The sequence below is a fragment of the Apium graveolens genome, chromosome 11, assembly GCF_009905375.1.
Source record: "Apium graveolens cultivar Ventura chromosome 11, ASM990537v1, whole genome shotgun sequence".
NCBI classification, from domain to species: Eukaryota; Viridiplantae; Streptophyta; class Magnoliopsida; order Apiales; family Apiaceae; genus Apium; species Apium graveolens.
In genome coordinates this window covers 79454834-79481020 of record NC_133657.1, presented here as the reverse complement: position 1 = coordinate 79481020, position 26187 = coordinate 79454834, and the positions used below count along the sequence as shown (strand labels likewise).

Below are 26187 nucleotides of genomic sequence, written 5' to 3'. Positions count from 1 at the left end.
CTTCTACTTCAATTATTTTAATAAAGATTATTCTTTATGGGAATATTATTTAAATAATAATATTCAGTCATTTTCTAAATATTCTGGGGACTGATTTACTTCATTAAATCAGCTTTACTCCAAACACTCTTTAAAGTGTTTTCGAGTCTTCAAAATGATTTTTAAAAGTCAGAGCGGATCCCAAAACTTTTTTTTATATTTAAGATCTTCCTTTTAAGGGGATTTAAATACTCGCTCAAAAACCTGGGGAATCCGGCTCTGTGGTGTATTTTATATTCGCAACGAGGTTGCAGATTTGGTAAATGAATTGATTACTTGCCCAACGTTCGGGAAGTAAGCCCATCTCATTGAGTCGGCATAAGCGACAGGCCGGGGTACGGTCTATTATTGTGTAAGTGGCTGGGTGGCAGTCCATCAACGCGTGAGGGGCCGGGGTACGGTCTAGCGCGAGGTCCTAATGCGGCCAGGGTGATGACCGGTGAGGAATTCATCCATCTACAGTAGAAAAGGTTACTTATTGGTATCTTTGCCTGATCAGCGAGATATCGGGTTTATGCCAAAATTCTTTTCCTTTCCAAAATTCATTGGATGTTTCAAACTCTGTTCATACTTTACATAACAGAGGTTCCAGGAAATGTTTAAGAGATATATATATGTGGATATATATATATCGGGACTAAATAAAGTATCTCGTAACTTTATTTCATTCAATAATATTTCAAAGATTGAATCTATTCAAATCTTGTCTTGTAGTCTCATCTATGTGATGAACTTTTGAAACTGATTATAACTTGAACGGTGGTAGTTCAAGTAGTATTGGGAAAGATATAAGTATATTGGGGTATTTGGTAACCTCATCTTTTAAACTTATATCTAATTAATAATTGTCTTATGAATGACAAAGATTTTCAGAAAAACGTTGAGACAAGGTTAGATATATGAGATCACCTTGCAACGATATTTTTTTATACAGTTATACACTGGGACTTTGTGTATATTATGCATGGAAGAGGACTTCCAATATTTTGAAAAGTATATATGTATATATACTGAATATTTTGCGACTTCATCGCATTAAGATATCAAACTTGGTTCATTTCTTTTGACCAAGACTTTCATGAGTATTATGAGTAGGCTCATATATTGTAAATCATTATACATATTATTTTGGTGGGCTTGCTGCTCACCCTTGCTTTATTTCTTCATCACACAACAACAGTTAGGAAAGATGGCCAGACTCCAGCAGACCCAGCGCAAGCGCGTGGGAAGCGTCCCGCGTCTTCTCGTTGATGTTGTAGCTGCTATAGCTGCAGAGGTAGATCTATTGTAGATCAGACCATCTACTTTTGAGAATCAATTATGTATAATTATAACTTGTGGCAGATAATGGCAATTAACTGTAAATTTATCAAGTAATCATTTTGGGTTGTAATAACTTTTAAATTGTGGATTCAAAGACTTGTACTTATTTAAATTTCATCTCTGAGACTATAACGGGTTGTGGTGTGTGTTAGTGTGGGGTCACAGCATAAGGTTATTTATTATTAATTAAGTGAAGTGATATTGTGAAAAGAAAGACCGTGACGACCCGGATCCCCGACCCCGGATCTGGGGGTGTTACATTCCATATGGAAAGTGAAGATGGCTATGTTTCTGGAAGCTACAGATCCAGAATATCTCGACAGGATTAATGAAGGACCACATATGCCAACCAAACTCTCTGTGGAACTTGCAGGTCAGCCAGCAAAGTCTGTACCAAAGGAGAAAAGTGATTACACTGCTGAAGATATCTCATCGATTGCAAAGGATGCCTCGCGAAGGATGCCTTGCTGAAGATATACTGAACTGTAAAAGATTTGTTCAGGGTACTTGCCTCGCGAAGCTTTACAACTATACGCTAGCTCAACTTTAAAATCGACTTTAACTTTCGAGTCCTTCGACTTGAACCTACAGAATCGAAATATACTATATGAGACGACCCGTTATGCTTGACATATCCTCGCTAACCACTTTACCCGAACGATAGCAATTCTTGACTCATATTTATACGTATTAATAAAATACACGTAACAATCAGGTTTTATTCAATAATTATTTACAAATATATAAGCTCGATTCGTATTCTCGTAATTAAAATAAATTTTGGAAAATTTGGACAAAGACCCCTTTATTTATTGAACTAACCGTCGAAACATAATCGACGTCCACAACACAACAATCACAATTTACGTTCCGAGAAATAATTTTACGAATTACTTTATTTATTTTATAAATTTAGGATTCAGAATTAATCATCACCGTCCACCGTCGACTCGCTGAGGCTCATCGTCGACAACGGCAGAATTTATTGGTGCCCGATATAATACGGGTTTTCGAATAAATTCCACTGATAAAAATAATTTTCCGCACGCAACATCATTTATTTCACGAAAGCAATCAAAAATTTATCCTATAGAAATTAAATAAATTAATAGAAACTATTTCAGGATATAATCGAACCAACTGCTAACAACAATATACACACAACACACGCGCCTACACGCGCAATCGGAAAAGAACAGGGTGGTCAAAAAGTAACCACCAGGAGGCAACAAACCTGGAGAAAGAATCGAACACAACACAATTCAGCACACAAACTGTGCACACACTCACACAACAGTCACCTTGCCGTAAACCTGAAACGGCGACAACAGGGCGGCTGCAAACAATCGCCGAAAAACCGAGCAAGGCTGAGCGGAAAGAAAAGGGAGAAGAAGGAGTGAGAGAAAGAGAGATTGAGAAATCGAGAGACTAGGTAATGGGGAGAGAGCAGATGAACTCGAGAGCAAAGAACAGGGGTGGGGGGTTCTGTTTTATTATTTTTTAACTCATTCTGCTACTGCCACGAATCAAACCACAAGGACACGCACCAACTCAATGAACATAATGTATACACGTGTCCCATACTCATTTTTAAGAATGTTTCTGGTTCATTTTTTTTGTTAAAATAACGAACCAGCCGCGCATCAGAGTGCATCGAAAAATTACAAATTTTATACCAAAATTCTCAAAATATTCAAAAATTAATAAAATAAAATTTTATAATTTTTAAACCATTTTTGAAACGCAACTCATACCCGCATTTAACGATTTAACGAACAATTGTGCGGGTGAATTTAATCTTAAAAACTCCCAAAATAATTCTAAAATTCTCAAAATATTAAAAACTTAATAAAATATGAGTTTCGTAATTTTTGAAGCATCCTGGAATTAAATACTGAATTTATAAATAAATGTAATCAGAAAATTATTTAAAGATAAATAATTAATGAAATATTAATTTCTAAGTTTTATAAAATCTCAAAAATACTTATTGAAATTATAAAACCATAAAAAAAAATTTAGAGACAATCCAAATATTTATGAAAATAAATCTGCAGTAAACCACTTTTAAAAGTGAAAACAAAACAATACAACTCAATAATTAATTATACAAATAATCCCCACACACCAATAATCACACATAAATAATAATAAAACAAAACACAGCTGACATGACCAATACACATATTTTATTTAATTAATTATTCAACAATTACACGTTTAAATAATACAAAAATATACGAGTCGTTATACCTAACTCAGCACAATTATAACACATTATCTTTGTTCTGTCAACAGATCATGTTTTGTAGACACTTTTGCCAACTGAGTTTTTCCTTTCCAATTGTTATTGTTGTTGGATATCTGACCCTTGTTCTTGAAGTACTTTGACTTCTTAACCCTAATGTTAGAGATTTTCCTTGCAAGGTAAGCCATTGACTGGTCCATCTCATCCAGTTCATCAAGGGTGTAGTATTCATCATCTTCTACCTCCAATACGACTTGCTTTTGTGGTTCCTTGTTTTTCAGCTCAATAATTTGAACAACTGGAGTTTGAGCTTCTTGTTCATCATCAGATGATTTACTATCATTGGCAACCAAGGCACTAGTTCCATCAACAACATGACCTTTTCCAGCCCTCGATGACTTCCTCTGCAATATTTCCAGCTTATAAATCTTCAAGATCCCATATAAAACTTCCAGAGTCATTCTGCTTAAATCTCTTCCTTCTCTAATAGCAGATATCTTTTGTTCCAAATAGTGAGGAAGAGTGAGCAATAATTTCAGGTTGTGCTCTTCAACTTCGTAATACTTGTCATGAAGCTGCAAATCATTTATCAACTTATTGAATCTTTCAAAAACACCAATTACACTTTCCTTAAGTTTAGCCATAAAATCCTCATACTGTGTCACCAAGATCTTTATTTGATTATATCTAACCTCTTATATTCCCTCACACATTATTTCAATTTTCTTCCAGATCTGTTTAGCAGACTCACAATTGATAATGTTATTGTACATTACATTATCAAGAGACTCAATCAATATGAGTTTTAAACTGCTATCCAGTGCAACCTTTTCTTTTTCAGGCTCTGTGTAGGTTGGGGGATCTTTTGACTTGTCGATATCTCTGAGATTTCTACATGAGGTATTGACTAGTCGATATCTCCAGTTTTCTATATCTTCATTTGACTTGTCAATATCTAAGATCTTCTTCATGCAGAAATGACTTGTCGATATCTCTGAGATCTCTACATGAGGTATTGACTTGTTGATATTTTCAGTTCTCTATATCTTCATTTAACTTGTCGATATCTGAAGTCTTCTTTATGCAGAAATGACTTGTCGATATCTCTGAGATCTATAGGTATTGACTTGTCGATATCTCCATTTCTCTATATCTTCACTTCACTTGACTTGTCGATATCTGAGATTTTTTCCATGCAGAAATGACTTGTCGATATCTCTTGGGACTTCTCTATAAGTCATTTTAGACTTCTCGACTGACTTCTCGATATTTCTTGATATGTGACTTTTCGATATCTTGACTTAAACATTTTTGCAAGGACAACATTATTCAACTCCAAACTGCTACACTTTTCTCTGAGGCATAATCAAGATTTGATCTTCTTCCAGAGTTTATTCTTTAGCTTGGAAACTGTTCACAGAAAAATCCCCTAGTCTATACTAAAATTTTTGACAGACTACAGTAATACAATTACATAATACAAATATTGATTATCATACAACTTAATCTTAGGGCTGTTAATATGACTTAGTTTTGTTATATATAGGCACGTTTTGCAGAATATGAATCAACGGAAACACTCGTATGACACCAATTTTCACAAACTATGTCCGATTAAAAATTTCATAAATTTAGGTCCCTAATTTCGATCAAGAACTTTAATATTTAGGGTCCAATTTAAGATTTTTTGAATTGGACCTAGTTTGGGAAAATTGATGTCATATAAGTGTTGCGGGTGGCTCAAATTTTAATTTGGTTACTTGAACTTTAAATTTGTATATCATTAACAAATTCAAAATTGTTTTGATCCGTATGAATATCAAAAACTCTAATTTTCTGATTTTAACGCCGTTAAATTCTTTTTAATTAAATAAATTAAATCAGAAATTTTAAAATTTAAGTGACAATAAAAAGTCAATACAGACCTATAACTTATTTTTTTTCCTATAAAAATATGTATAAATGTAACACCCCAATCCCACATCGAGGAGATTTGGGACATCTCTTCAGTTTATAAGACAAAGTACTATTACTATGTGCACCAACAAATCATGATCTTTTGGGAGTCTGTGGTGGGCTAGTCGTTACCCAAGTCGGCTGCATTTGGGACAGTATGCTTCAGCTTATTTCAGACTCGGAATCGGGACTTGACCTGGTTTTTCGGAAAAGGCTCGGGATTTGACCCGTGTTGTCACATATGGTATCAGAGCTAGGTTCTCGAAAGCTTGATGCGTCAAGTTGCTAGAGGTGGGGACATAAAAACTGGTGGTATTATCCCACAATGGCAAGAGGTCCGGAGGTGGGGACACGAAGCCCGCCGGTATTATTCCACAATGGCTATAGATGTACGATCTTGGTCCTATGGGTTGTCTATTCGGGCCTGATGAGGACGTCAGGAGTTTAAGTGTGGGAGTTTGTAACACCCCAATCCCACATCGAGGAGATTTGAGACTTCTCTTCAGTTTATAAGACAAAGTACTACTACTCTGTGCACCAACAAATCATGATCTTTTGGGGCCTGTGGTGGGCTAGTCGTTACCCAAGTTGGCTGCATTTGGGACAGTAAGTTTCAGTTTATTTCGGACTCGAAATCGGAACTTGACCCGGTTTTTCGGAAAAAGACTCAGGATTTGACCCCTGTTGTCACAATAAATCACTTATATATCACATATGAACTATGTGTGGTGTTAGTTTTATAAATATCATGAAAATTTAAAATTAAATTACTTTTTATTAATACTCCGATAAACTTCCGATTTTATGAGATTACTTGTTGAAAGGTACATTTATCGAATAATGCCGGATTTTCGAATTTAAGTCCGAATGCATGAGTTAAAAAAAGGTAATAATGTCATTTTTTTTTCTCAGAATTATGTGAATCGGAGGTAATTTAGGTTAGCTGGCACTCAGTTTGTTGCTCGTGTCATTTATAGTTACCATTAAAGTTGAAGTTGGTTGTAGTTGCAGGGGACTACAAATAATAATAAGATTGATCCATCGTGTCTTTTGCGAGTAAAGAGAAAAGTCAACGCATGAAGAATAAACAAACTTAGGGGGAGTGTACTAGTAAAATAGGTGGTTTCCAGTTGGTGTGTCGGATAATTATTTTGGAGATGGTTTTCGGGGGCGGTTGATGTAAATAATCAATTGGGGTCTGTGTGAGATCTGCGGGCAAGGACAAGTACCCACCAATCTTAACCCTCAATTGCAAATACTTCTTATATACTTTGTACTAGCAGCAGCAGCAGCAGCAGCAGCTGCAGCAGCTGCTCTTGTACAAACCCAACATAACATGATTGATCAATTTATCAACTTCGTTATTCGCCCACCCAGGTACCTCCCTCCCTCTCTCCCTCCCTTTCTCCCCCCCTCTCTCTCTCTCTCTCTCTCTCTCGCTCGCTCGCTCTCTCTCTCTCTCGCTCTCCCCCCCCCCCCTCTCCCCCTCCCTCTCATACAATTGTTTATTTTCTGCTCTTTCGGAATTACACATTATCACTAATACAGTAATTCTAGCTGTAAACTCATAATAACGGATTATTTTGTCAATTGCCGTCGCATGTAAAATAACATTCCCACATTTTACTGAACATCACTATTATCTTGAATTTTCAAACCAAAATTCCACAAGTTTAATAATTGCCAAACTTCCACCAATCTTTGGTGTTTAGTAATCATAATCCTCAATTTTCCATATGGCATCAGATATGTAGGTAATACTAATTGCCACACATTATTGTCGTTTACTACCTAATTAGTGGTCAATTAGGTTTCCCCAGTTTGGTAGAAATCCAGTGTCAGATTTTGATATGAATGTAAATTAACTTTTGGTATCTGTTCTTGCATACAAGCACATAGAATGAACAAGGGTACAACTGTGCGTGCTATTTTTTTAACTTAGTTTTTGTAGTTAACACATAAATTACCAATTTGCTTCTGTCGTTTGCAGAGTACGGGTTTCCTATCTGCTTTTAAAGATTAAACATGACTCACCATCTTGGTCTCCACAAATCTTGTTATGCGCTCAACATTCTTTTTGAATCAACACAAAATATCTCAACAACAGAATAAGCATGAATCTGTAGCAAAATTTGTCTTTTTTTTTTGTGAGTAATTAGTTTATGCAATCCTCTTCCCTTGTAATTACAATCAACAACCTTCCGTTCTCTGTGGAATCTTTCCCCTTCTCATTGTAACTACAATCATATATTCTTCAGATGGATTTATACATTTTCATTTTATTGTAAATACATGCTATTTAGGCATTAGCAAGTCTAACTTTTAAAAAGAGGATCACGAGAAAAATGGGAAAAGTTAAATCCTTTATCTCTAATAGGAGATGTATATAGGGTTTTGATTTAGTGTATATATATTAGATAGATAGATTGATAGTTACACAGATGATGCAAGTTCTAGCCATCCCGAGAGACTTGATTCTGGCATATACGTTTGTGATGGTTTGCATGCTGTGTAGCGATGGAGAACTATTAATTGCGTTTTGGTTTATGTTTGAATTGCGAATGTGATACAGAGGTATTGAAGTGTTTGTCATCATTATTATAACTCTTTTAATTTTTTCCTAGAATCTCAATCTCATGGTTAAGAAAATGCCGGGTCTGTGTACAACCCTACCTGCCCACACCATATATTGTAACATGTTACGTTTATGTAATATTACTAAATCTTATGATATAGATACTTTCTTTGAGCATTATACTTGTCTTTGATTTTTTTGTACATTGAATATACCTGTTTTTAAATTTGATACCCATTTTTTGGCCCCTGTTTAGCAAAACTTTGGTCCATTGGACTACTAATGTTCTAGATGGATTTTATGATTTAGAAGAATGTAGAGCTCTACTTTAAGTTCTTTGGCACTACGAAAAAAGGCAGCCCATGACCCTAAACTCCACCATAATATAACTAAGGTATCATGACATAATAATTGCTAATTTGTATGCCTGAAGAAATTACTACTGTGACTTAGAGTAATGAAAATTGTTGCCAAAAAATGTCCTTAATTTCATAAATAATTGAAAGAGGCCAGATATGACCAGGGAAACATGGAAACCTAACAGCTTGCTATGATGCAAAATCTTTATGCTTGATACACAGGGCAGAATATGATCCAGATCAGTTTTTATGGGAAAAAGAGTTTAAGTCAGCAGGCAAAGAGTACAAAAGACAAGACCTAGAGGCAAGTATGGGATTGTGGTCACTAAAGCTCCTAATTCTTTAAAAATTTACACATCCAATGTGCTTTTCTGAACTATATTTAATTATTATTTTCTAAATATGTGGACTGTACAACAATTTTGCAGTTACGAAATTCAAGAGGCCATGTCCTGCAGTGCAGTCACTATGTTCCTTCTACGTTTCCTAATGAAACTTCCCTTCCCTGTGTGATTTACTGCCATGGAAACAGGTACCACATGGTTCTCTTGTCTACCATATTTGTAGAAAGCTGGTTCTTCACTGTAGCTGTGTTACCTACTGGTATCTTGCATGTTCCCATTCAAAAGTTGTCTTTGTTCTTTATATGGAGAGAAATTTTTGGCCCTTTCCTTAGCATTTTTTATTTATGATGGGAGAACGAAAGTTTCCAAGCAAGGAAAATATCAGCGTATGACATTAATTAGTTTATACACACACACACATAGTGTAGAGAATATTGGGTAAATTATATTTATATATATATAGCCATATAGGGTCTACTTCTCTAGGGGCCTTCTCCCGGTAGATATACTATCTTCTTTTTTTGTAATTGGGTTGACAGGTATAAACCAATGATATTATACATTCAGTCACGCACACGCATATATATATATCCAATGATATTATACATTCAGTCACACACACGCATATATATATATATATGCATACACGAGTGCTGTGTTCCTTTGACAGTTGGAGGTTACTTGGGGGTTGTGATCGGGTTGCAATTTAACCACCCGAGCCTTTTACTTTATAACTTTCGTGCCTTTTTTTTTTACATCAGTTCGGCACACATTTAACCCGTAAATTTTTTAATATTGACAATGCAGTGGATGTAGGGCAGACGCAAATGAGGCTGCTGTAATACTTCTTCCATTTAACATTACTGTGTTTACACTTGATTTTTCTGGTTCTGGCTTATCAGATGGAGATTATGTTAGTCTTGGTTGGCACGAGGTATTCTTTCCTCGTGATTTTCAATAGTTCTGTTCTAGGCGGTAAGTGTTAACTGTTAAGTAATTTTTTTTTCAATGACAGAAAGATGACCTTAAGGTTGCAGTGTCTTATTTGAGAAGCAACAACCAAATATCATGCATAGGTCTTTGGGGAAGGTCAATGGGAGCTGTAACCAGGTACGTCTTTAAATTATGGATCAGTCATTTAACTAGGAACTTTTTAAATAAGTTCTCGTATATTCATATTTTACTTGTTTTTCATGCCTAAAAATATGCCCCTTTGTTGAATTTATTACTTCAATTTTCCTCAAACATTAAAAGATTTCAATATTATCAATTATAATGAAGAAGACCCTTACCGATTAAGTATCCTAATTACATAACATCTCTTAACATTGACCTAATAGGTTAAAAAAAAAGTGCTATAATCAGTTGCCAAATTATGAGAACATAAATGAAGTCTCCAGTTAGTGACCTGCACTCGAAACCACTCAGTTTCGCCAGTTTTGAATACTAAAATGAAGACTACAGTATCATGAACTCGTATCCTTGTTCAAGTGTCACGTGTCAGACGAAATTCACAAATCTGACCCCAAAATTTTAAGAATTTGCAACATAGGGACCTTGACTTGCTCTGGAAGCGGGTACAAGGGGAACTTCATATTTATTGAAAAAGAAAATATATTATGTATGATATTGTAGGAAAAGTTAAACATATATACACTCAAGTTCAGCACTGTTTTGTAAAAAATACGGATAATGTTTTTTCTAAGCATAGTACATTGGATTTTTGTTATACATGCATGTCATTACAGTAATATCGAGGCCATTCGTCTTCTTTTTTCTTATATCTTGTCCTTTATATTTTGGCATCCTAAGTTCATCTCATATGTGGTGTTGTAGTTGGTCAATATGTGCCACTTCATATTCTTTTTTCTCATATGGGAAAGGCGTGCGAAATCTAAGAGTTATAGTAACACAGGTGTCAGATTAAAAGACTGAAGAGTGACCTAGAAATTGATAACCTCTATGTTCTGGTCTTCCTCATTTCTCTCACCTTGCTAATGCAGCAACCTATACGTGCTTCTAGATGTCTACTTAATAGAAATTCGGTATTTGTAGATCAAGTGTTTAACATCTTAAAGCTCTATTCGACGTCATTGTGAAATATGCAAATTGATAAACAAAAACTAACAACTCAATGAGGATGTACACCAAGAATAAGGCTTAACTTGCCATAGATGTTTTTTTCCTTTGATTTTCGAAATTGGTTAGTTTACCTGAACATCGTGTTTCGGCTAGAATTGTTTTACTGTTGTATTGAATGAATCCGGTCGGTTGCTTTGATTGGAGATGCAAAATGCTTCAGTTGACATAGTTTGCGTCTCTTTGTTGCCTTCTTCTGACCAAATAATGATCAGATCTGGCTTGTATATATATGTGATTGATCTCTCTGGCATATTGGTTTATATATAAGAACAGCTTATACAAAGACGAAAAATAATTGAAAACTGATATAGAGAAGTATAGTATATCTTGGTGCCTTAATTCGCAGTTAATACCCTTTAATAGTGGGTGATCAAAAATAGGAAAGGATCTTTGATTTTCATTTATTTATACTAATCATGAAAATAAGGCAAGTGACCCTTTAATAGCTGTTCCAAAAATCGGATTATTTTGACGGTAAATAATCTATGAAGATTCGGCGATCTTGACAAATCCTAATATCACATTATTTTGTTACTATTAAAATTATGAAGATTGCATAAATAAAGAAAAGTCAAAGATTCCTCGTTTAGAATGTGTTCTCGTGCTTTTCGTAAATTCCACTGACAACTATATGTGCTCCGCATCACACATAGTTAATAGGTCAAACGAGAATTTTAATGGGAATAAGCATATTTATGTAGTTTATTTAGGACTCTTGGTATATATCATCAGATTGAACCGAAAATGTTGATTATATAAAGTTTCTTTTTGACATAGTAGAATTTGTTAAGTCATTTTTTTTTAAAACTATTGTTGAGAAATAGATTCATAAGTATTAGATACGACAAGTGTGTTGTTTGTCTATTCAAAACAAATGAACTAATGTAACTGAGTAATAATACGTGAATAATAAATAATAGAAAGTGATTATAGAGAAAATATCATTATGTATGTCAATGTTCGACAATTCTACTAAGTTTAAATTTAAAACAAGATTAATAATTATGACTATAAGCATCCGAAAATTTGGATCAGATTATGTAAAAATTATTTTTATAAATTTATACAGTTACTTGAAATATAAACGATTTAATGAACTCCTAGCTATACAATGTCCCAACTTTACTTGGTTTTATGTATTATTTTTAGAAGTAGTTGATTGGTCGTGTTATGTGTGTGTGACAATTATGTACTACTCATCTACACTCAACATCATGCAGATTGAAGAAGAGGTAAACATTTACCCAACCACATCCACCCCGTAGAGTTTAGAGGGATTGGGATAGTACTCAACTAAAACAATGTTCTTATGTTGTAGTCGATACAGAAAATAAAATGGAATAACTTGATATTTTTGAAAAGCTTCGAGTACACAAGGGAAAGCGATGAAAAAACTGAATATAACCGAGATAATCTTAATTTTTCTAGAAATTGAAGTGTCTCCTCTTTATATTGAATGAATTACAAAAAGTCAAGTGAATAGAATTTGCATGACAGTTATTCTAAATAGCATTTTGCTCTCAATTAGCAGGACTTTCTTCCGTTGCAGAATTGCATTATTTCTATTCTTGCACATCACAACTTTCCTTGTTGGAGTCATTATATTCCTTTAGTACAAAATGCTTAATTTTATTTGTATATCTGAGTGATCTTCATATTTATAGCACATTTATAAACCTACCAAGCATAGAATTGGAAAATGAAATAAATTAAACGATTTAATTCGTCCTCAAAAAACTTCATCAACTAATAAGTGGACAAAAGCTACTTATAAGTTATAACTATGGAAAGAGTCCACGGACTAAGAGACTGATTAGTTTGTAATTAAAGGTTTGAATGATTATTACCTTATTTATAATTTTGTAAGGAATCAGTCTCTTTAAAACATTAAAGAACTGTATTATCCTTACAAATTATTAAATTAATCTTTGCTTCTTGATTGCAGCCTACTTTATGGAGCAGAAGATCCTTCTATAGCTGGAATGGTGTTAGACAGTGCCTTCTCGAATTTGTTTGACCTGATGATGGAACTGGTGGATGTGTACAAAATCAGGCTTCCTAAATTTACGGTATTGGTTTTATATATTTTAAATACAAACAGAAAAAAATTCCATTGATAGGTACTCCAGGTGTCCAATGTATTATACAAGTGTCCAACATAATAAGGGAGGTCACATCATCAAATTGTGTCAAGTACAAGGCTTACCCATGCGTTACAAGCTCGTCCTTTCCCTTTTCTAGTGCATGACTATTGTTGCGATGTTCACTGACGGATTTGGCCCCCAATTATTGCTAAATACAATAAAGTAATTCAGTTTGTTTTTTGACATATTGGCCTTCTTCACAAGCGCTGATTGTACAAACAATTAATCACACGTGAAGACATTAACTTTTTGATCTATTGCGCATTGAGTGTCAACTAGTTAATAATTTTTTTTTTCTTTTTTAATTGATCATTTCTAAAAACACATGTATGTTGACTAATTACTTAAGCTCATGGTTTACATTTTCTGTATATTACATCTTCCAGTCCAATTATTCATCAATCTTTTCTGTCCCTCCAATTGTTATTGGCGATGTGTTCTCCTTCAATCTTTTCTCTCCCTCCAATTATTTGTATGTTGTTCGTGTGTTTAATTTATAGTGAAGAGGACAACATAAATTTTTTAGTACCGGTTAAAATTAATCATTTTTTTTATCCAAAATGAATATTATGCATATTGACTATCATACTTTTATAAGTATATCAAATCTTTCAGGATTTTTCTTAAGACACAGTTTGTAAAGGTTATGCAGCTTCAATGATAGAGCTATGTTCCCCAAATGTAATTAATAGAACTCCCTCATTCAGGTGAAGGTAGCGGTACAATACATGCGGCGAGTAATACAGAAGAGGGCCAAATTTGATATCATGGACCTGAAGTGTGTACAGGTATATGCTGTTCTATAGAATTCATTGATTGTATTAATGTAGGGTTTCTGCACCCTCTTTATTTGGAACTGGGTACTATTTATTTAATGATCTTTGTTGGTTGAATATTCTTTTGCATATATTTGGTAAAAATGTACACTATCTTTTACAAAAATCATGAGATATGGATCTTCGGCTCTCTTTGGTTAACTCTTGTTTTAATTATTTTCATAGTACCAACAATGTGAAATCCCTTTCTTGGTAAGAAGTGGTCAAGCGTTCAAGCCTCAGTGAAGACACATGTGTGATTATTAATATTTCTGTAATTGACCTTGCACAAAAAAGGTACTATGTGATATCACTAGGTTTGCTTCACCATCATAGTATTATACCATTTTGTTAAATCACTTGCCACAACAATTGAAGTTTTCATAGTAGGAGATTCCTACCGCTAGAAACTTGTTTTGAGTGTCCCTCCCTGAATTGGAGTGGTGGAGTAGAAGGCTTCATCAAAGGTAACATCGTACGGAACATACATACGAGTAGATCTCTTATTGACGGGTGATAGCATTTTTTTGTAGAAGAATAACCCAAAAATACACACTTCATAGCACGGGGATTATATTTTGAGTAACTGAGACTTAAAACATGAACATAAGATACGCAACCAAATCTTTTTAATGGAAGATTATAAACAATATGTGCATCTGGATAAGTTTGGAGAAGAGTCGAGAGAGGAGCAATATATTGTAACACTTAAGGCAAATGATTTACGAATAAATGGCTGTGAGCACAGCCTGTCCCCAACATAATGTAGGGAGGTAGGTAATATCCATGTAACTAAAAAGAACCATAAATTACTCAAGGGATTTACAAATCTAAATCAGTTCAAACGAAAACCAGAGTCAAAATTTTTTTATTATTCAAAGAACTAAAAACAGCGCGATAAGGCATGTGATGCTGCCATTAACAATAGTTCTCTTCCATTCACTCATTAGAAGCAAGCATCCAACAAACATATTTGGGTTCGAGTCCTCCCACCCCCCGTTTAATTATATTTTTGTTTATTCTTTGTTGTCTTTTTTTAAATGTCTCGTTATCGTACGATTGAGGGAACTATACTCACCTTTCTATAGATCCGTGTTTAAATTTATGCGAAGAATATAGCGAAGAGAACAAGAGTGCGAGAAAAAGTTCTAAACAAGGAAACTTTTTACTTCTCTTAGATTATTTCGGTTATAATAAGTAGCAGAATAATGAGATCTCTGGGATTAGATGAGATCACCTGTCTTAAGTCATCAATTAGAATCAATGTAACGAGAATTTAGATCCTTTTTTATTTCGATCAATCACTATAAAGGAGGATTTTTATGAAAGTTGGGAGAAGCTTTCTACCAAATAGCCTGGTAGGTGACTTTTTAATTGAATATGGTTACTTGTGTAATGGTATCAGGCTCTTCCTTCCACAAACTCTTTCCTATAAAAGGTTACATAAAAGGTTACATGAGAATGATATGGTGGTGGTTTGGGAGGCGACCTTTGTAGCATCCCCAAATCCGGGGTCAAGATTGAGTGTCACTAAACAACTTTAAACAATATAATCTTGTATATTAAAACAAATATACAGATAACCCCTCATTATTCCGGATCGCTTACAGGTTATGGTATGAAACAAGAATCTAACCTTCTAAAATTTCAATATCTAAATGCAATTTCATTACCTCTTTACTAATTCCTCGTATTGTTCACTCCGATACCTTCAAATTCCTTCAGCTGGAAACTCTCCATTTTTGCTGTCTATTAAGAGTTAATCACTCTTGTCCTCATTTGATACTGAAAGAAATAAGAATTGACAAAACAAGAGTGAGCTAAAAATGCCCAGCAAGTATCATAATTGGTTTCCAGGTATTAGATCAAAGAAACTTCCCGAAACAATCTTTAAATGATTTCAAAATACTTTTATTTATTTAAAATAGTTGAGCGAATGAAAACATCAGCCCTCATTGGCCTTTAATCAAAAATCACATGTCTCTGTAAAAGAACAGTGAACATTTCACTGATTCATCTCTTTGAATCCAATCTTTGTTTGTTTTTGTAATCATAATCTTTTCAAGAAGGGATGCCGTTAATGGCAATCAACAATAAATTAGACTGGACACTAGAACCAACATATGCACTATAACCTGCTGATCAGTCAGGATATAGCGCAGATCTATACCCAACTGTAGTAGGAGGTAAACTAAGTTTATACACCACTGGACCCCCATGTTGTAGAACTTTAAATGGACCATAGTAACGGGCAACTAGCTTCTCGTTCTTGCGTCCAGCCAAAGAGCGTTGTCGGTAGGGTCGAATTTTCACATATACTTCATCTCCAACTTGATATTCGACGTCCCTACGATTTGTGTCAGCTAAGTGTTTCATCTTTTGTTGTGCACGAAGAAGATTCATTTTTAAATCATCAAGGAATGCATCCCGTTCTTCTAACATAGATTCTACCTCAATTACTGCAGTTGAACCTTCTATATAACGAATCAGCGGAGGGGGATCTCGACCATTAAGAACCTTGAATGGAGTACAACCTAGAGAGCTGTGAAAGCTAGTATTGTACAAATGCTCAGCCCAAGAAATCCACTTTGCCCATTTACAAGGCTGACCAGAAGGAAAACATCGGAGATAAGTTTCTAAACTACGATTTACCACCTCAGATTGGCCATCCGTTTGTGGAATGTTAGTCGTGCTATGGCGGAGGTCAGTACCTTGCAACCGAAACTACTCTGTCCAAAAATTGCTTAGAAACACTCTATCACGATTAGACACAATAGTACGCGGCACAAAATGTAGCTTAACAACATATTTCAAAAATGCTTCAGCCACATTCTTAGTATTGAAAGGGTGTTTGAGAGTAATAAAAATGACCGTACCTACTCAAACGATCCATGAAAACTAAAATTGTGTCCAGTCCTTCAGATTTTGGCAGCCCTTCGATGAAAGCCATCCTTAGATCTTCCCACACTTAACTTGGTAATGTAAGAGGCTGTAGGAGACCAGCAGGTGACATTGCTAGGTGTTTGTTGCGCTGACAAGCGTCACAACTTTTCACAAATTCACATACGGTCTTCTTCATACCCACCCAATAAATATCAGCAGCTAACCTCTGGTAAGTTTTCACCTCTCCTGTGTGACCCCCAATAGGAGAGCAATGATACTCGCTCAAAAATATTGGTATCAAGGATGAGGTCCTTGCCAAGACCAGTCGACCTTTATACAACAATTTACCTCGTTCCAAACTAAATTCAAGAACCCTCTCTCCCAACTTTAAATCAGCTACCACATGAGATAGAAATTTATCATTTTCAACCTCTTTTTTAAGTACGTTCCAATCTGCATAGCTGGTATATGGTAATTCGAAACAATTAGCCCCCACGGGTTTGCGAGACAAAGCATCAGCAACACAATTTCCAACATCTGGCCTATACTGAATGATAAAATCACACCCTAACAATTTTATCAGCCACTTTTGGTACTCATTGCTCACCAAACGCTGCTCCGAAAGGTACTTAAGACTCTGCTGGTCAGTTCGAACAATAAATTGTCTTCCTAACAAATAAGGTCTCCATTTCTGCACTGCGAGGACAATTCCCATAAGTTCTTTCTTGTATATAGACTTCAGTTGGGATCGAGAATTAAGAACTTGACTATAATAAGCTAAAGGACGTTGATCCTGCATTAACACGGCTCCTAACCCATATCCAGATGCGTCAATTTCCACCACAAATTGTTTATTAAAATCAGGCTAGGCAAGAACCGGAACAGAAACCATTGCCATTTTAAGCTTTTCAAATACTATTGTAGCTTCCGATGTCCACCCAAATCGATCCTTTCGCAGCTGATCCGTTAGTGGTCGTGCTATACTACCATAACCTTCCACAAACTTGCGATAATATCCGGTGAGTCTCAGGAAACCACGCAACTCTTTAAGAGTTTTAGGAATCGGCCAGTTAACCATGACTTGTATCTTGGATGGATCCACCGCCACTCCATCACCCGAAATTATATGACCCAAATACTCAATTCTTTGTCTGGAAAAAGTGCACTTTTTCGTATTAGCCTGTAATTCATGACTATCCAGAATTTCTAATACCGTAGCATAGTGTTGTGCGTGGGCTTCCATGGGTGCAACCAAGATATCATCAAAAAATACAAGCACAAAATGATGGAGGTATGGTTTGAACACTTCGTTCATCAAGGATTGGAAGGTTGCTGGAGCATTAGTAAGTCCAAAAGGCATGACAAGAAATTTATAATGTCCCTCATGAGTTCGAAAAGCTGTCTTATGCACATCCTCCTCTCCCACGCGAATTTGATGGTATCCAGATTTAAGATCCAATTATGAAAGCACATTAGCCCCATGTAACTCATCAAGCAATTTATCAATCACTGGAATTGAAAATTTATCAGGCACATTTTCTTTATTCAAAGCACGATAGTCTATGCAAAAACGCCAACTCCCGTCTTTTTTCTTCACCAATAGAACTGGACTCGAAAAGGGGCTGTTGCTTGGTTGTATAATCCCTGCTGCCAGCATTTCTTTCACCAACTTCTCAATCTCATCCTTCTGAATTTGAGGGTAACGATAAGGTCGTACACTAACTGGAGGCACTCCGTGTCGTAAAATGATAGCGTGCTCGTGGCCTCTACTTGGGGGCAGAGTTGCCTGCATGTGAAAAACCTTTTCAAACTTTTGCAACACCTCCATAATTGCCAAATAAATTGATGCATCATCCTCGATAGTCATAATAATCGAGCTTCCTAGTTCCACCATTACACCTGTTCCCTCTTGTTTCAAAGTTCGTAACATAGCCCTTGGAGATATTCGCATTTTTTGTAAAGTCAGGTCTCTTTTTAACGTGATAGTTTTTCTTTCGATAGTAAACTTCATGGTATGTGTTGTCCAGTTATGATATGTGTTACCCAGAGTTTGAAGCCATTGTACTCCTAAGATTACATCTGTGCTTCCCAACTCCAACGGAAGGAAATCGTCAACAATCTCTATACCCTGTAAAGAAATCATCACTCCTTTGCAGACACCTTCGCTTGGAATTGCTTGTCCAGATCCCATTTGTATCCCGTAAGCTTCTGTTGGAGTAATGGACATATTCAATTTCTGGACCACCTCCTTCGTAATAAAGTTGTGTGAAACACCACTATCCACAAGAACCACGACAATAAAAGCCATAAATGTTGCCGGTAATTTTCATAGTTTTTGGTGGAGTTAGCCCAACCACTGAATTTTGGGATACTTCCACTGTTTGTGCTTCAGTTTGTACATTGCGGGCCTTGATTTTTATCTCTTTAATTTCTTCATTATCCTCTAACTTTCCTTCTTGCTTCACTAACACTTGTAACTCAGGTTTCTTACATCGATCGTCGATAGAGTACTTTTCATCACAAAGGTAACATAACCCTTTAGCACGTTTGGCTTGTAGCTCCGCATCTGTCAAACGTCGGTATCCACCACAACGCTCTCCTACAACAGTCCCACGTTCATTGGTCTTGGGAACATCCCCGGCGAGGTTATTGGGATTTAGCCCGTTATTCCTAAATAAACCCAGTCCTCTCTTCTGTGTGAAATTTAATTTTGTCCTCAACCTTTTGGGCCAGGTCCACTGTCTTTTCTAATCCACTGGGCTCCAGTATCCTTAATTCTCCCTTAATATCTGATTTTAGCCCCTTTACAAATGTAGACTCCAGAATAGGTCCTGATATCTGCTCCAACGAGGCAGCCAACATCTCAAATTGCTTCCTGTATTCCTTCACCGTAGTTTCTTGTTTTAGGCCAAGAAATTTGTCATACATAGAGCCTTCTTGGTTGTTACGAAACCTTCTCAGTAACAAAGACTTCAATTCTTCCAAGTTTGTTATCTTCCTACGCTTATCTTCCCATCTGAACCAATTAAGAGCATCACCCTCCAAACACACAACAGCTGCTTCCAATTTCTCAGCGTTATTGAGACGATTTAGAGTAAAAAAACGTTCAGCCCTATAAGTCCATGAATCTGGATCTTCACCCTCAAAAATAGGCAACTCAATTTTTCGAGCCCTAAAATCAGGTCTCTCCTAAGATCCCTTCTCCAGGCCATTCCCTGGTTAAAAGATGGTGTTTCTGTTGAGTTCGACCCTTTTTCTCCAAGCAACTTGGCATTGCCTGTCAGTTCTTTCATAAGTTCCTCTTGTGCACGTTTGCTGAAATTGGTCCACTAAGGTTGCAATCCCTTGTTCCACTACAGGCAACCGTATCATGTCTTCCTTCAAGATTTTCAATTCACTTTCCATTGACTCCACCCGCGTATCCATTCGAGTGTTTTTCATAACCTCGCTCTGATGCCAAATGATAGAACCCTTGATATATGTCAGCAACAAAAATCAACAATAGCCTAGGAATATCAGAGATTCAAGAGTGTTTTATTGACTATAATATCAGAAAGATAGATACCCAGGTATTCGAGAGACCTGGTACTCTCCCTAGAGCATAAGTAGCTCAATACAAATCAATTTTCTGCATGTCTCTCTCAACTCCTCTCTTGACAATATATTCTATCACAATCAGTACTTTCCAAGTATAGAAGATACTAATTATTCTCCCAGATTCATATTAATTAATAATAGAATATATATATATATATATTATATATCTTCTAATTGATTTAGTAATATCAATTAGACAGTCTAGCCACCCCTTTTATTGCGCCTCGAATACGTGTATCTGATTGGGGCTCTATCACACTACAAATGCTAATTAGCCACTGAACAATTTTTCTTAACATAACTCTCTTTCTGGTAAGCAAGTATTACTAAAAAAAAAAAAATACTGTTTTTAAGTGCTTACAGCTTGATTATTTAATCTTGTAAGTAATGCTGCAGGTAGAATAATATAATTTTCTTGATGTCTTATCAGTAGCATGTGTCTACCAAATTTTCTTTTTACATAATCACATTATTTCAACTGTTTGGATACTGCAGGTTGCGCCAAAAACATTTATTCCCGCTTTATTTGGACATGCTAATGATGACAAGTTTATTAAACCCAGCCACTCTGACCTCATCTTTGAATCCTATGCGGTATTAAGCTTCTTCCTAAGATCTTAAGGCTATATTCCAAATTGAAACACACGAGTTTTTGACATGTTTTCTCTCTTTCTAAAGGGTGACAAAAATATCATAAAATTTGACGGTGATCACAACTCCTCCCGGCCACAGTTTTATTATGATTCAGTATCCATATTCTTCTACAATGTTCTTCATCCTCCCCGACCGACAGCTCCTTATTCGAAGAAAGTTGAGAAATATTATGATTTAGGGGACCTGAAATTTGGTGCTGGTATGGATGAGGTAATATCTGCTCATCAAGATGGGTTTTTAATTATAAATATCAAATAAAAAACATTTATTCTTGTAATATTTTACGGTGTTTAGCGTTTTTTTAACGGTAGTACACATGGTACAAGGATTTGGAAATTCAAACTACACAAACTGCTATTTTAAAACACCAAGTCAAAACTACAGGTACACAATGTGCATTTTACGTGATATAAAAGCCTTGTGGCAACATCTTGCTCCCAAGCTATTTATGCTCCAGTGTTGGTTTTATGACATGAAAAGATACAAAAATTTTAGACTCAAACCTTTAACAAGGATACTGGACTCAATCTCATTAAAAAGTTACACTTTCTGTTCCCTTTTGTCCGTCTCGGTGAAGTGTACTATGCATTTTATTGCATTAATTTCAAATAATATTCTTTAGGTCCGTAATATTTTATGCAGGTTTTCTCCTTTTCTAGTCGGTGCATTAGTTTCAGATGCATTAATCTTCCATTTTTACACATTAAAGATATAAATTGACACAAGAGAAGAATATATTGAATGAATACAATGATGGAAAATTAGTACGGTTTATACGTCAGAGTGTACTTTCGAAGTCTTCAAAACAATATTGTGACCGCTCTTTTTAATTCCAAATCGATTATGTCCAGTCTTTCAATGCCTGATTTTGCAAACAAAGATTTAAACCTTAAGTTTTTTGTCTGTAGAGTCTGTTGTATGAGATAATATCCGGCATCCGAACTATGGGTAATGACGCGGAAAGCTCTTCATCTGCCCCACCCAGTGTTTCAGCAGCAAAAACCGTTGGCGATTCGCTTTCTGACATTGCTCAAGTTGCAAGCGTAAATGCATATTCATCTCTTCCTGCTTTAATTACAGTAACTTTCTTATATATGATCCCTGTCATAATATTTCATTATATATTTATTACAGCAGAAAACTATGATGAATGAAGACATCTTACTTAATGGAAACAATCCATCACAGTTGCAGGTGAGCTTCTAAAAAATCACCTATATATATGTATCATAGCATCATCTACCATGCTGTTGTGTGAACCAAAGTAATATTTTTATTTTTAATGCAAACCTACGGTCAACTCTTTGAAGTGGAATAATTCTTATATAGTTTAGCCAACAACTAAAGCTATAAAAACTTCATTTGGGCTTCTGTTTCTGTTTTGGTTTAAAGATAGTCGTCTTACTGTGTGTAGTCTTACATGTGGTATCCACATTTGCACTACTCATCATGGGGCCCCTTCTCAAATTCAATCGTTCTTAACCTTGAAGTTCAAAATACAGGATAAGTCAAATGAGGAATGTTCCTCGTATACAAGCTCAAATAGAGAGAGTTGGGGTAGATGCTCTTCATTGGGCAGTGTTGATGAACCTACAGCTGATTGCACCACTTCGGACGACAACCATCAGGTCTTTCTCTTTCTATATATGTGTGTGTATATATATAAATTTTTATATGTTTATGAGTTTGTATATATTTGATTGATATATTGACCACATAGATGCAAATGGTAAAACACTAACTTAAGTCTAGATATGTAAAATTTTCATTTAAATTCGGACATGTAGATGGCTGTTTTCGTAACATTGGAGATCTAAGATGTATTTTATCCTCTTTGGCTATTACTTTTACAAACAAATATAAGTGTTCTAGAGCCACACAATCTGATCCACATAATCTCTTTTGATTCTGAAATTATCAAAAATGGTGAGAGTGATTAAAAAAGTAAATGGAATAATTATAGAAGACAGACTTCAAGATAGAAATCCAAGCCTAAATTGGCAAACCATCTTAAATATTGCATTTAATTATATCAAGATCTAAAGATACCAGTTTGTTAGAATCGTAAACGAATGCATGAAAATGGCCGTTTGGGATTAACACATGCACATACTGATACACCTCTACAAGTTCCTGGACCTTTTGTATTCTTTTTTGGCTGTTGCCCTTGTAAGTCATATAGTCTTGACCTGGAAAGGTCAGTTGTAGAATTTTTTGAATTTAGTAAAATCTATAAATGACCTAGCAGACTACGGTTATTAATTATTATTGGGTTATGCTGATTGGACCTTGCTGATATTGGCCCTGCGATTTCTTATACTATTTTAGATCTACCATTTATCTTTTCACTGTGCTTTTTTCCACCTTTGCTGGTTATATCTTGCCTGGGATCAGTCCTTTCAAGCTGTAAGGAGTAAATTTATTGACAGGGTATTGCCTTAAGGATGTAACCTGTTATTCTAGGCTGTCAAGATTTGATCTAAGAACGCAATGTAACCGGATCATCGAGATTGAGATATGTCTAAGGCCGTGTCTAGGGATATAACTACAGACAATTTTTAAAAAGATTTTGGATGATTAGATTTCTTGTAAATTACCCGCTGAACATGTTCTGTTATTCTTTCTTCACGAAGCACGTGTTAGCACAGTCATTAGAGTTATTGTTAGGTTATTCTCAGCCTTCAGTCCCTTGGATCAGTCAGCTCGTCAAACTTCTGGTAGTATATACACCAAAGAAGAAGCTAGTTTCTTCCGTTGCTGGCAAGAGTTAAGTCTGTTGTGATAATAATGACAAGGACGAGACTTAGGAGGCATATTGATATATGCAATGGCTCAGCTGTTTTGCAGAGAGTTAAATGATTGTGTCTATATGCAAAGGCTCATCTGCTATAAGATATTGGTTAATGTCCTTGGACGATATTTTACAGAGATAATGAAAATGGTACGGCACGACTCGGCGACCCGAACATGACCCAAAATGACTTGTGTATTAGAATTAAGTTCCGTTAAATTTACATGTTCTTTTTTATCAAGCTTCAGAATGACACATAACTGACATGTTAGGAAATGATCCAAACTCTTAATTGTCAATCAATTCCAAAACTTAGACAATGAACACTAGTGCCTCCATGTCTTGAATCTTAGGATCATCGATCCACTATGAGTTTTAAGTGTATGGCTGTAACTTCTAATCGTACATATTGAGAGGTTAATGTTTGTGTTGCTGTTGATTATCTTGTTCACCTACAAACCCAGGGGTTTTCTATGTTTTCTATATATTAATCTATCTTGGTTTCACACGCTACTATATATCCTTCTGGTTTGCTTTGATATACCAAAGAAGGTCCCAACTGACTTGTCTAAACTCATAATAACTAGAAAATCATATTAATATGGGCAGATATCATATACCGAATAATACTAACCCCAGAAATAGTCATAACTACCCCTTATTAGAGGATAGAAATCAGTTTTTGAATGGTCACAAAACTACTTAATAGACAAAACTACTTAATAGAATTGCACATATATGCTAAGCTACAAATGATCTAATACTGAAACTGAAAGAGCTCCTGGGTTACTCCCATAAAGAGACTTCTAGTATTAATGCAACTCCAAACTTAGTTTGAAATTACGAAACTAATTTAATTATTAATCAAATTCACGCGGAACCCAATGTTCAGTGCAATATACTGCTATTACAAATGATATTTATAAATTTAAAACGATAAAGTACACCCGATTTTTTCGTATCAGACTGATGTGAAATTTTCAAGGTATAGTTAGTGTCAGGTTGCAAGTTTTAATAAAACAATTTTAATTTCAATTTGTTATATAACACAAAAGCATATGTTTTCTATAATTACAACAGTAGTGGAATTCGTAGTCTCTATCTATATCATATTATTTGGAGATAATGGAATTTGAGATCCTTATACCAACAAAACAAAACTCCTGGACATCTAAGTTTATTAGAAGTAGTTAGTGTTTAGTTAATATATGGCTCAAGTGTTATTATCTAGTCGACACAAAGTTGTTTGTTTATTTTTCCGCAACAAGCTTTGATCTTTACGTAAGCAGGAATTATTAATGGTTTTTTTAACAAGCTTTATTAAAGAAGTGCCTACCTACGAAGGAGATCTTAAACATTCTGGTCACTCCAAATGTTCAAGAGGAAATAGCAAGTCAAATTAATGTTAACTATACTAATTGGTCTATTTTATTCACTAACCAGCCTTGGGAATATATCACTACGTTTTGTTAGTTCAAATTTTACTGGTGAATTACTTACAACTTTTCTGGCTCTAGATGACTTTGAAGGTGCTTGCAACACCTCTGCGGAACAGTCAACCAACATTGTTTGAACCACAGAATGATAAAATGAAGCTGAAGCAAAAGAAGGTTCCAACAGCTAAGAGATCCAGACATGAAAAATTGGAAGCCTTAGGCCAACGCCTGCGTCTTGGCATTCTAAAAAGAGTTGGACACAGAAGAAACCGGTCATCATAGTGGTTATGTTTTATAAGGTGGAACTAAATCTGTAGTTCTCATTGTATTCTTCATGGTTAAACTCTATTTAAAATGGTCTTCGTGCATATACAAAATCCACACTTTCCCATCCCTCATTCCATGACCTCCCCAAATCCTAACATAATCGTAAAGGAAAGCCAAAACAAAACTAACTGATTATTGACTATGTTGTCTTTCTCTTTAGTGTAGGCAATTTCTTAGTTGTATATTCTGCTAGGGGTGTACGCGGTTCGGATCGGATCGGTTTTGGGGTAAAAGTCGAACCAAACCGCGAAGAGCGGTTTTAAAAAATTGTCATCCACAACCGCAAATGCGGTTGCGGTTAACCGCGTCATTTGCGGTTGCGAATTTGCGGTTATTGCGGATCGGTTTGCGGTTCACCCACTTATTTTAAAATAATTAATAATTTGCAAAAAAATAAATTCAGAATATTAATAAATTGAAGTTTAAGTTACTTGATAAATTATATTCAAAAATAAAATATAAACTAATGCTCCGTGTGGAGTAATGATATTAAAAACATACAAAAATGTGGAGGCGAGAGAAAATAAAAAAGAAAATGATAAAAAAAATTAAAT

At 35.3% G+C, this 26187-nt stretch overlaps 1 protein-coding gene across 2 annotated transcripts; it reads left to right on the top strand.

The window, feature by feature from the left end:
- Window positions 1-6556: 6556 nt before the first annotated feature.
- On the top strand, window positions 6557-25699 carry LOC141697078 (uncharacterized). Of its 2 annotated transcripts, none has more exons than XM_074501287.1 (13): window positions 6557-6943; window positions 8723-8804; window positions 8929-9032; window positions 9652-9778; window positions 9860-9954; window positions 12932-13055; window positions 13838-13918; window positions 20921-21019; window positions 21104-21289; window positions 21988-22122; window positions 22217-22273; window positions 22582-22707; window positions 25388-25699. In XM_074501287.1, exons 1-13 carry the CDS (start codon window positions 6903-6905, stop codon window positions 25586-25588), a joined length of 1458 nt encoding a protein of 485 aa, XP_074357388.1. In that variant the 5' UTR covers window positions 6557-6902; the 3' UTR covers window positions 25589-25699. The 2 variants fall into 2 exon arrangements, with proteins under 2 accessions (XP_074357388.1, XP_074357387.1); XM_074501286.1 differs by having other exon boundaries at window positions 6559-6943; window positions 22214-22273.
- Window positions 25700-26187: the final 488 nt, after the last annotated feature.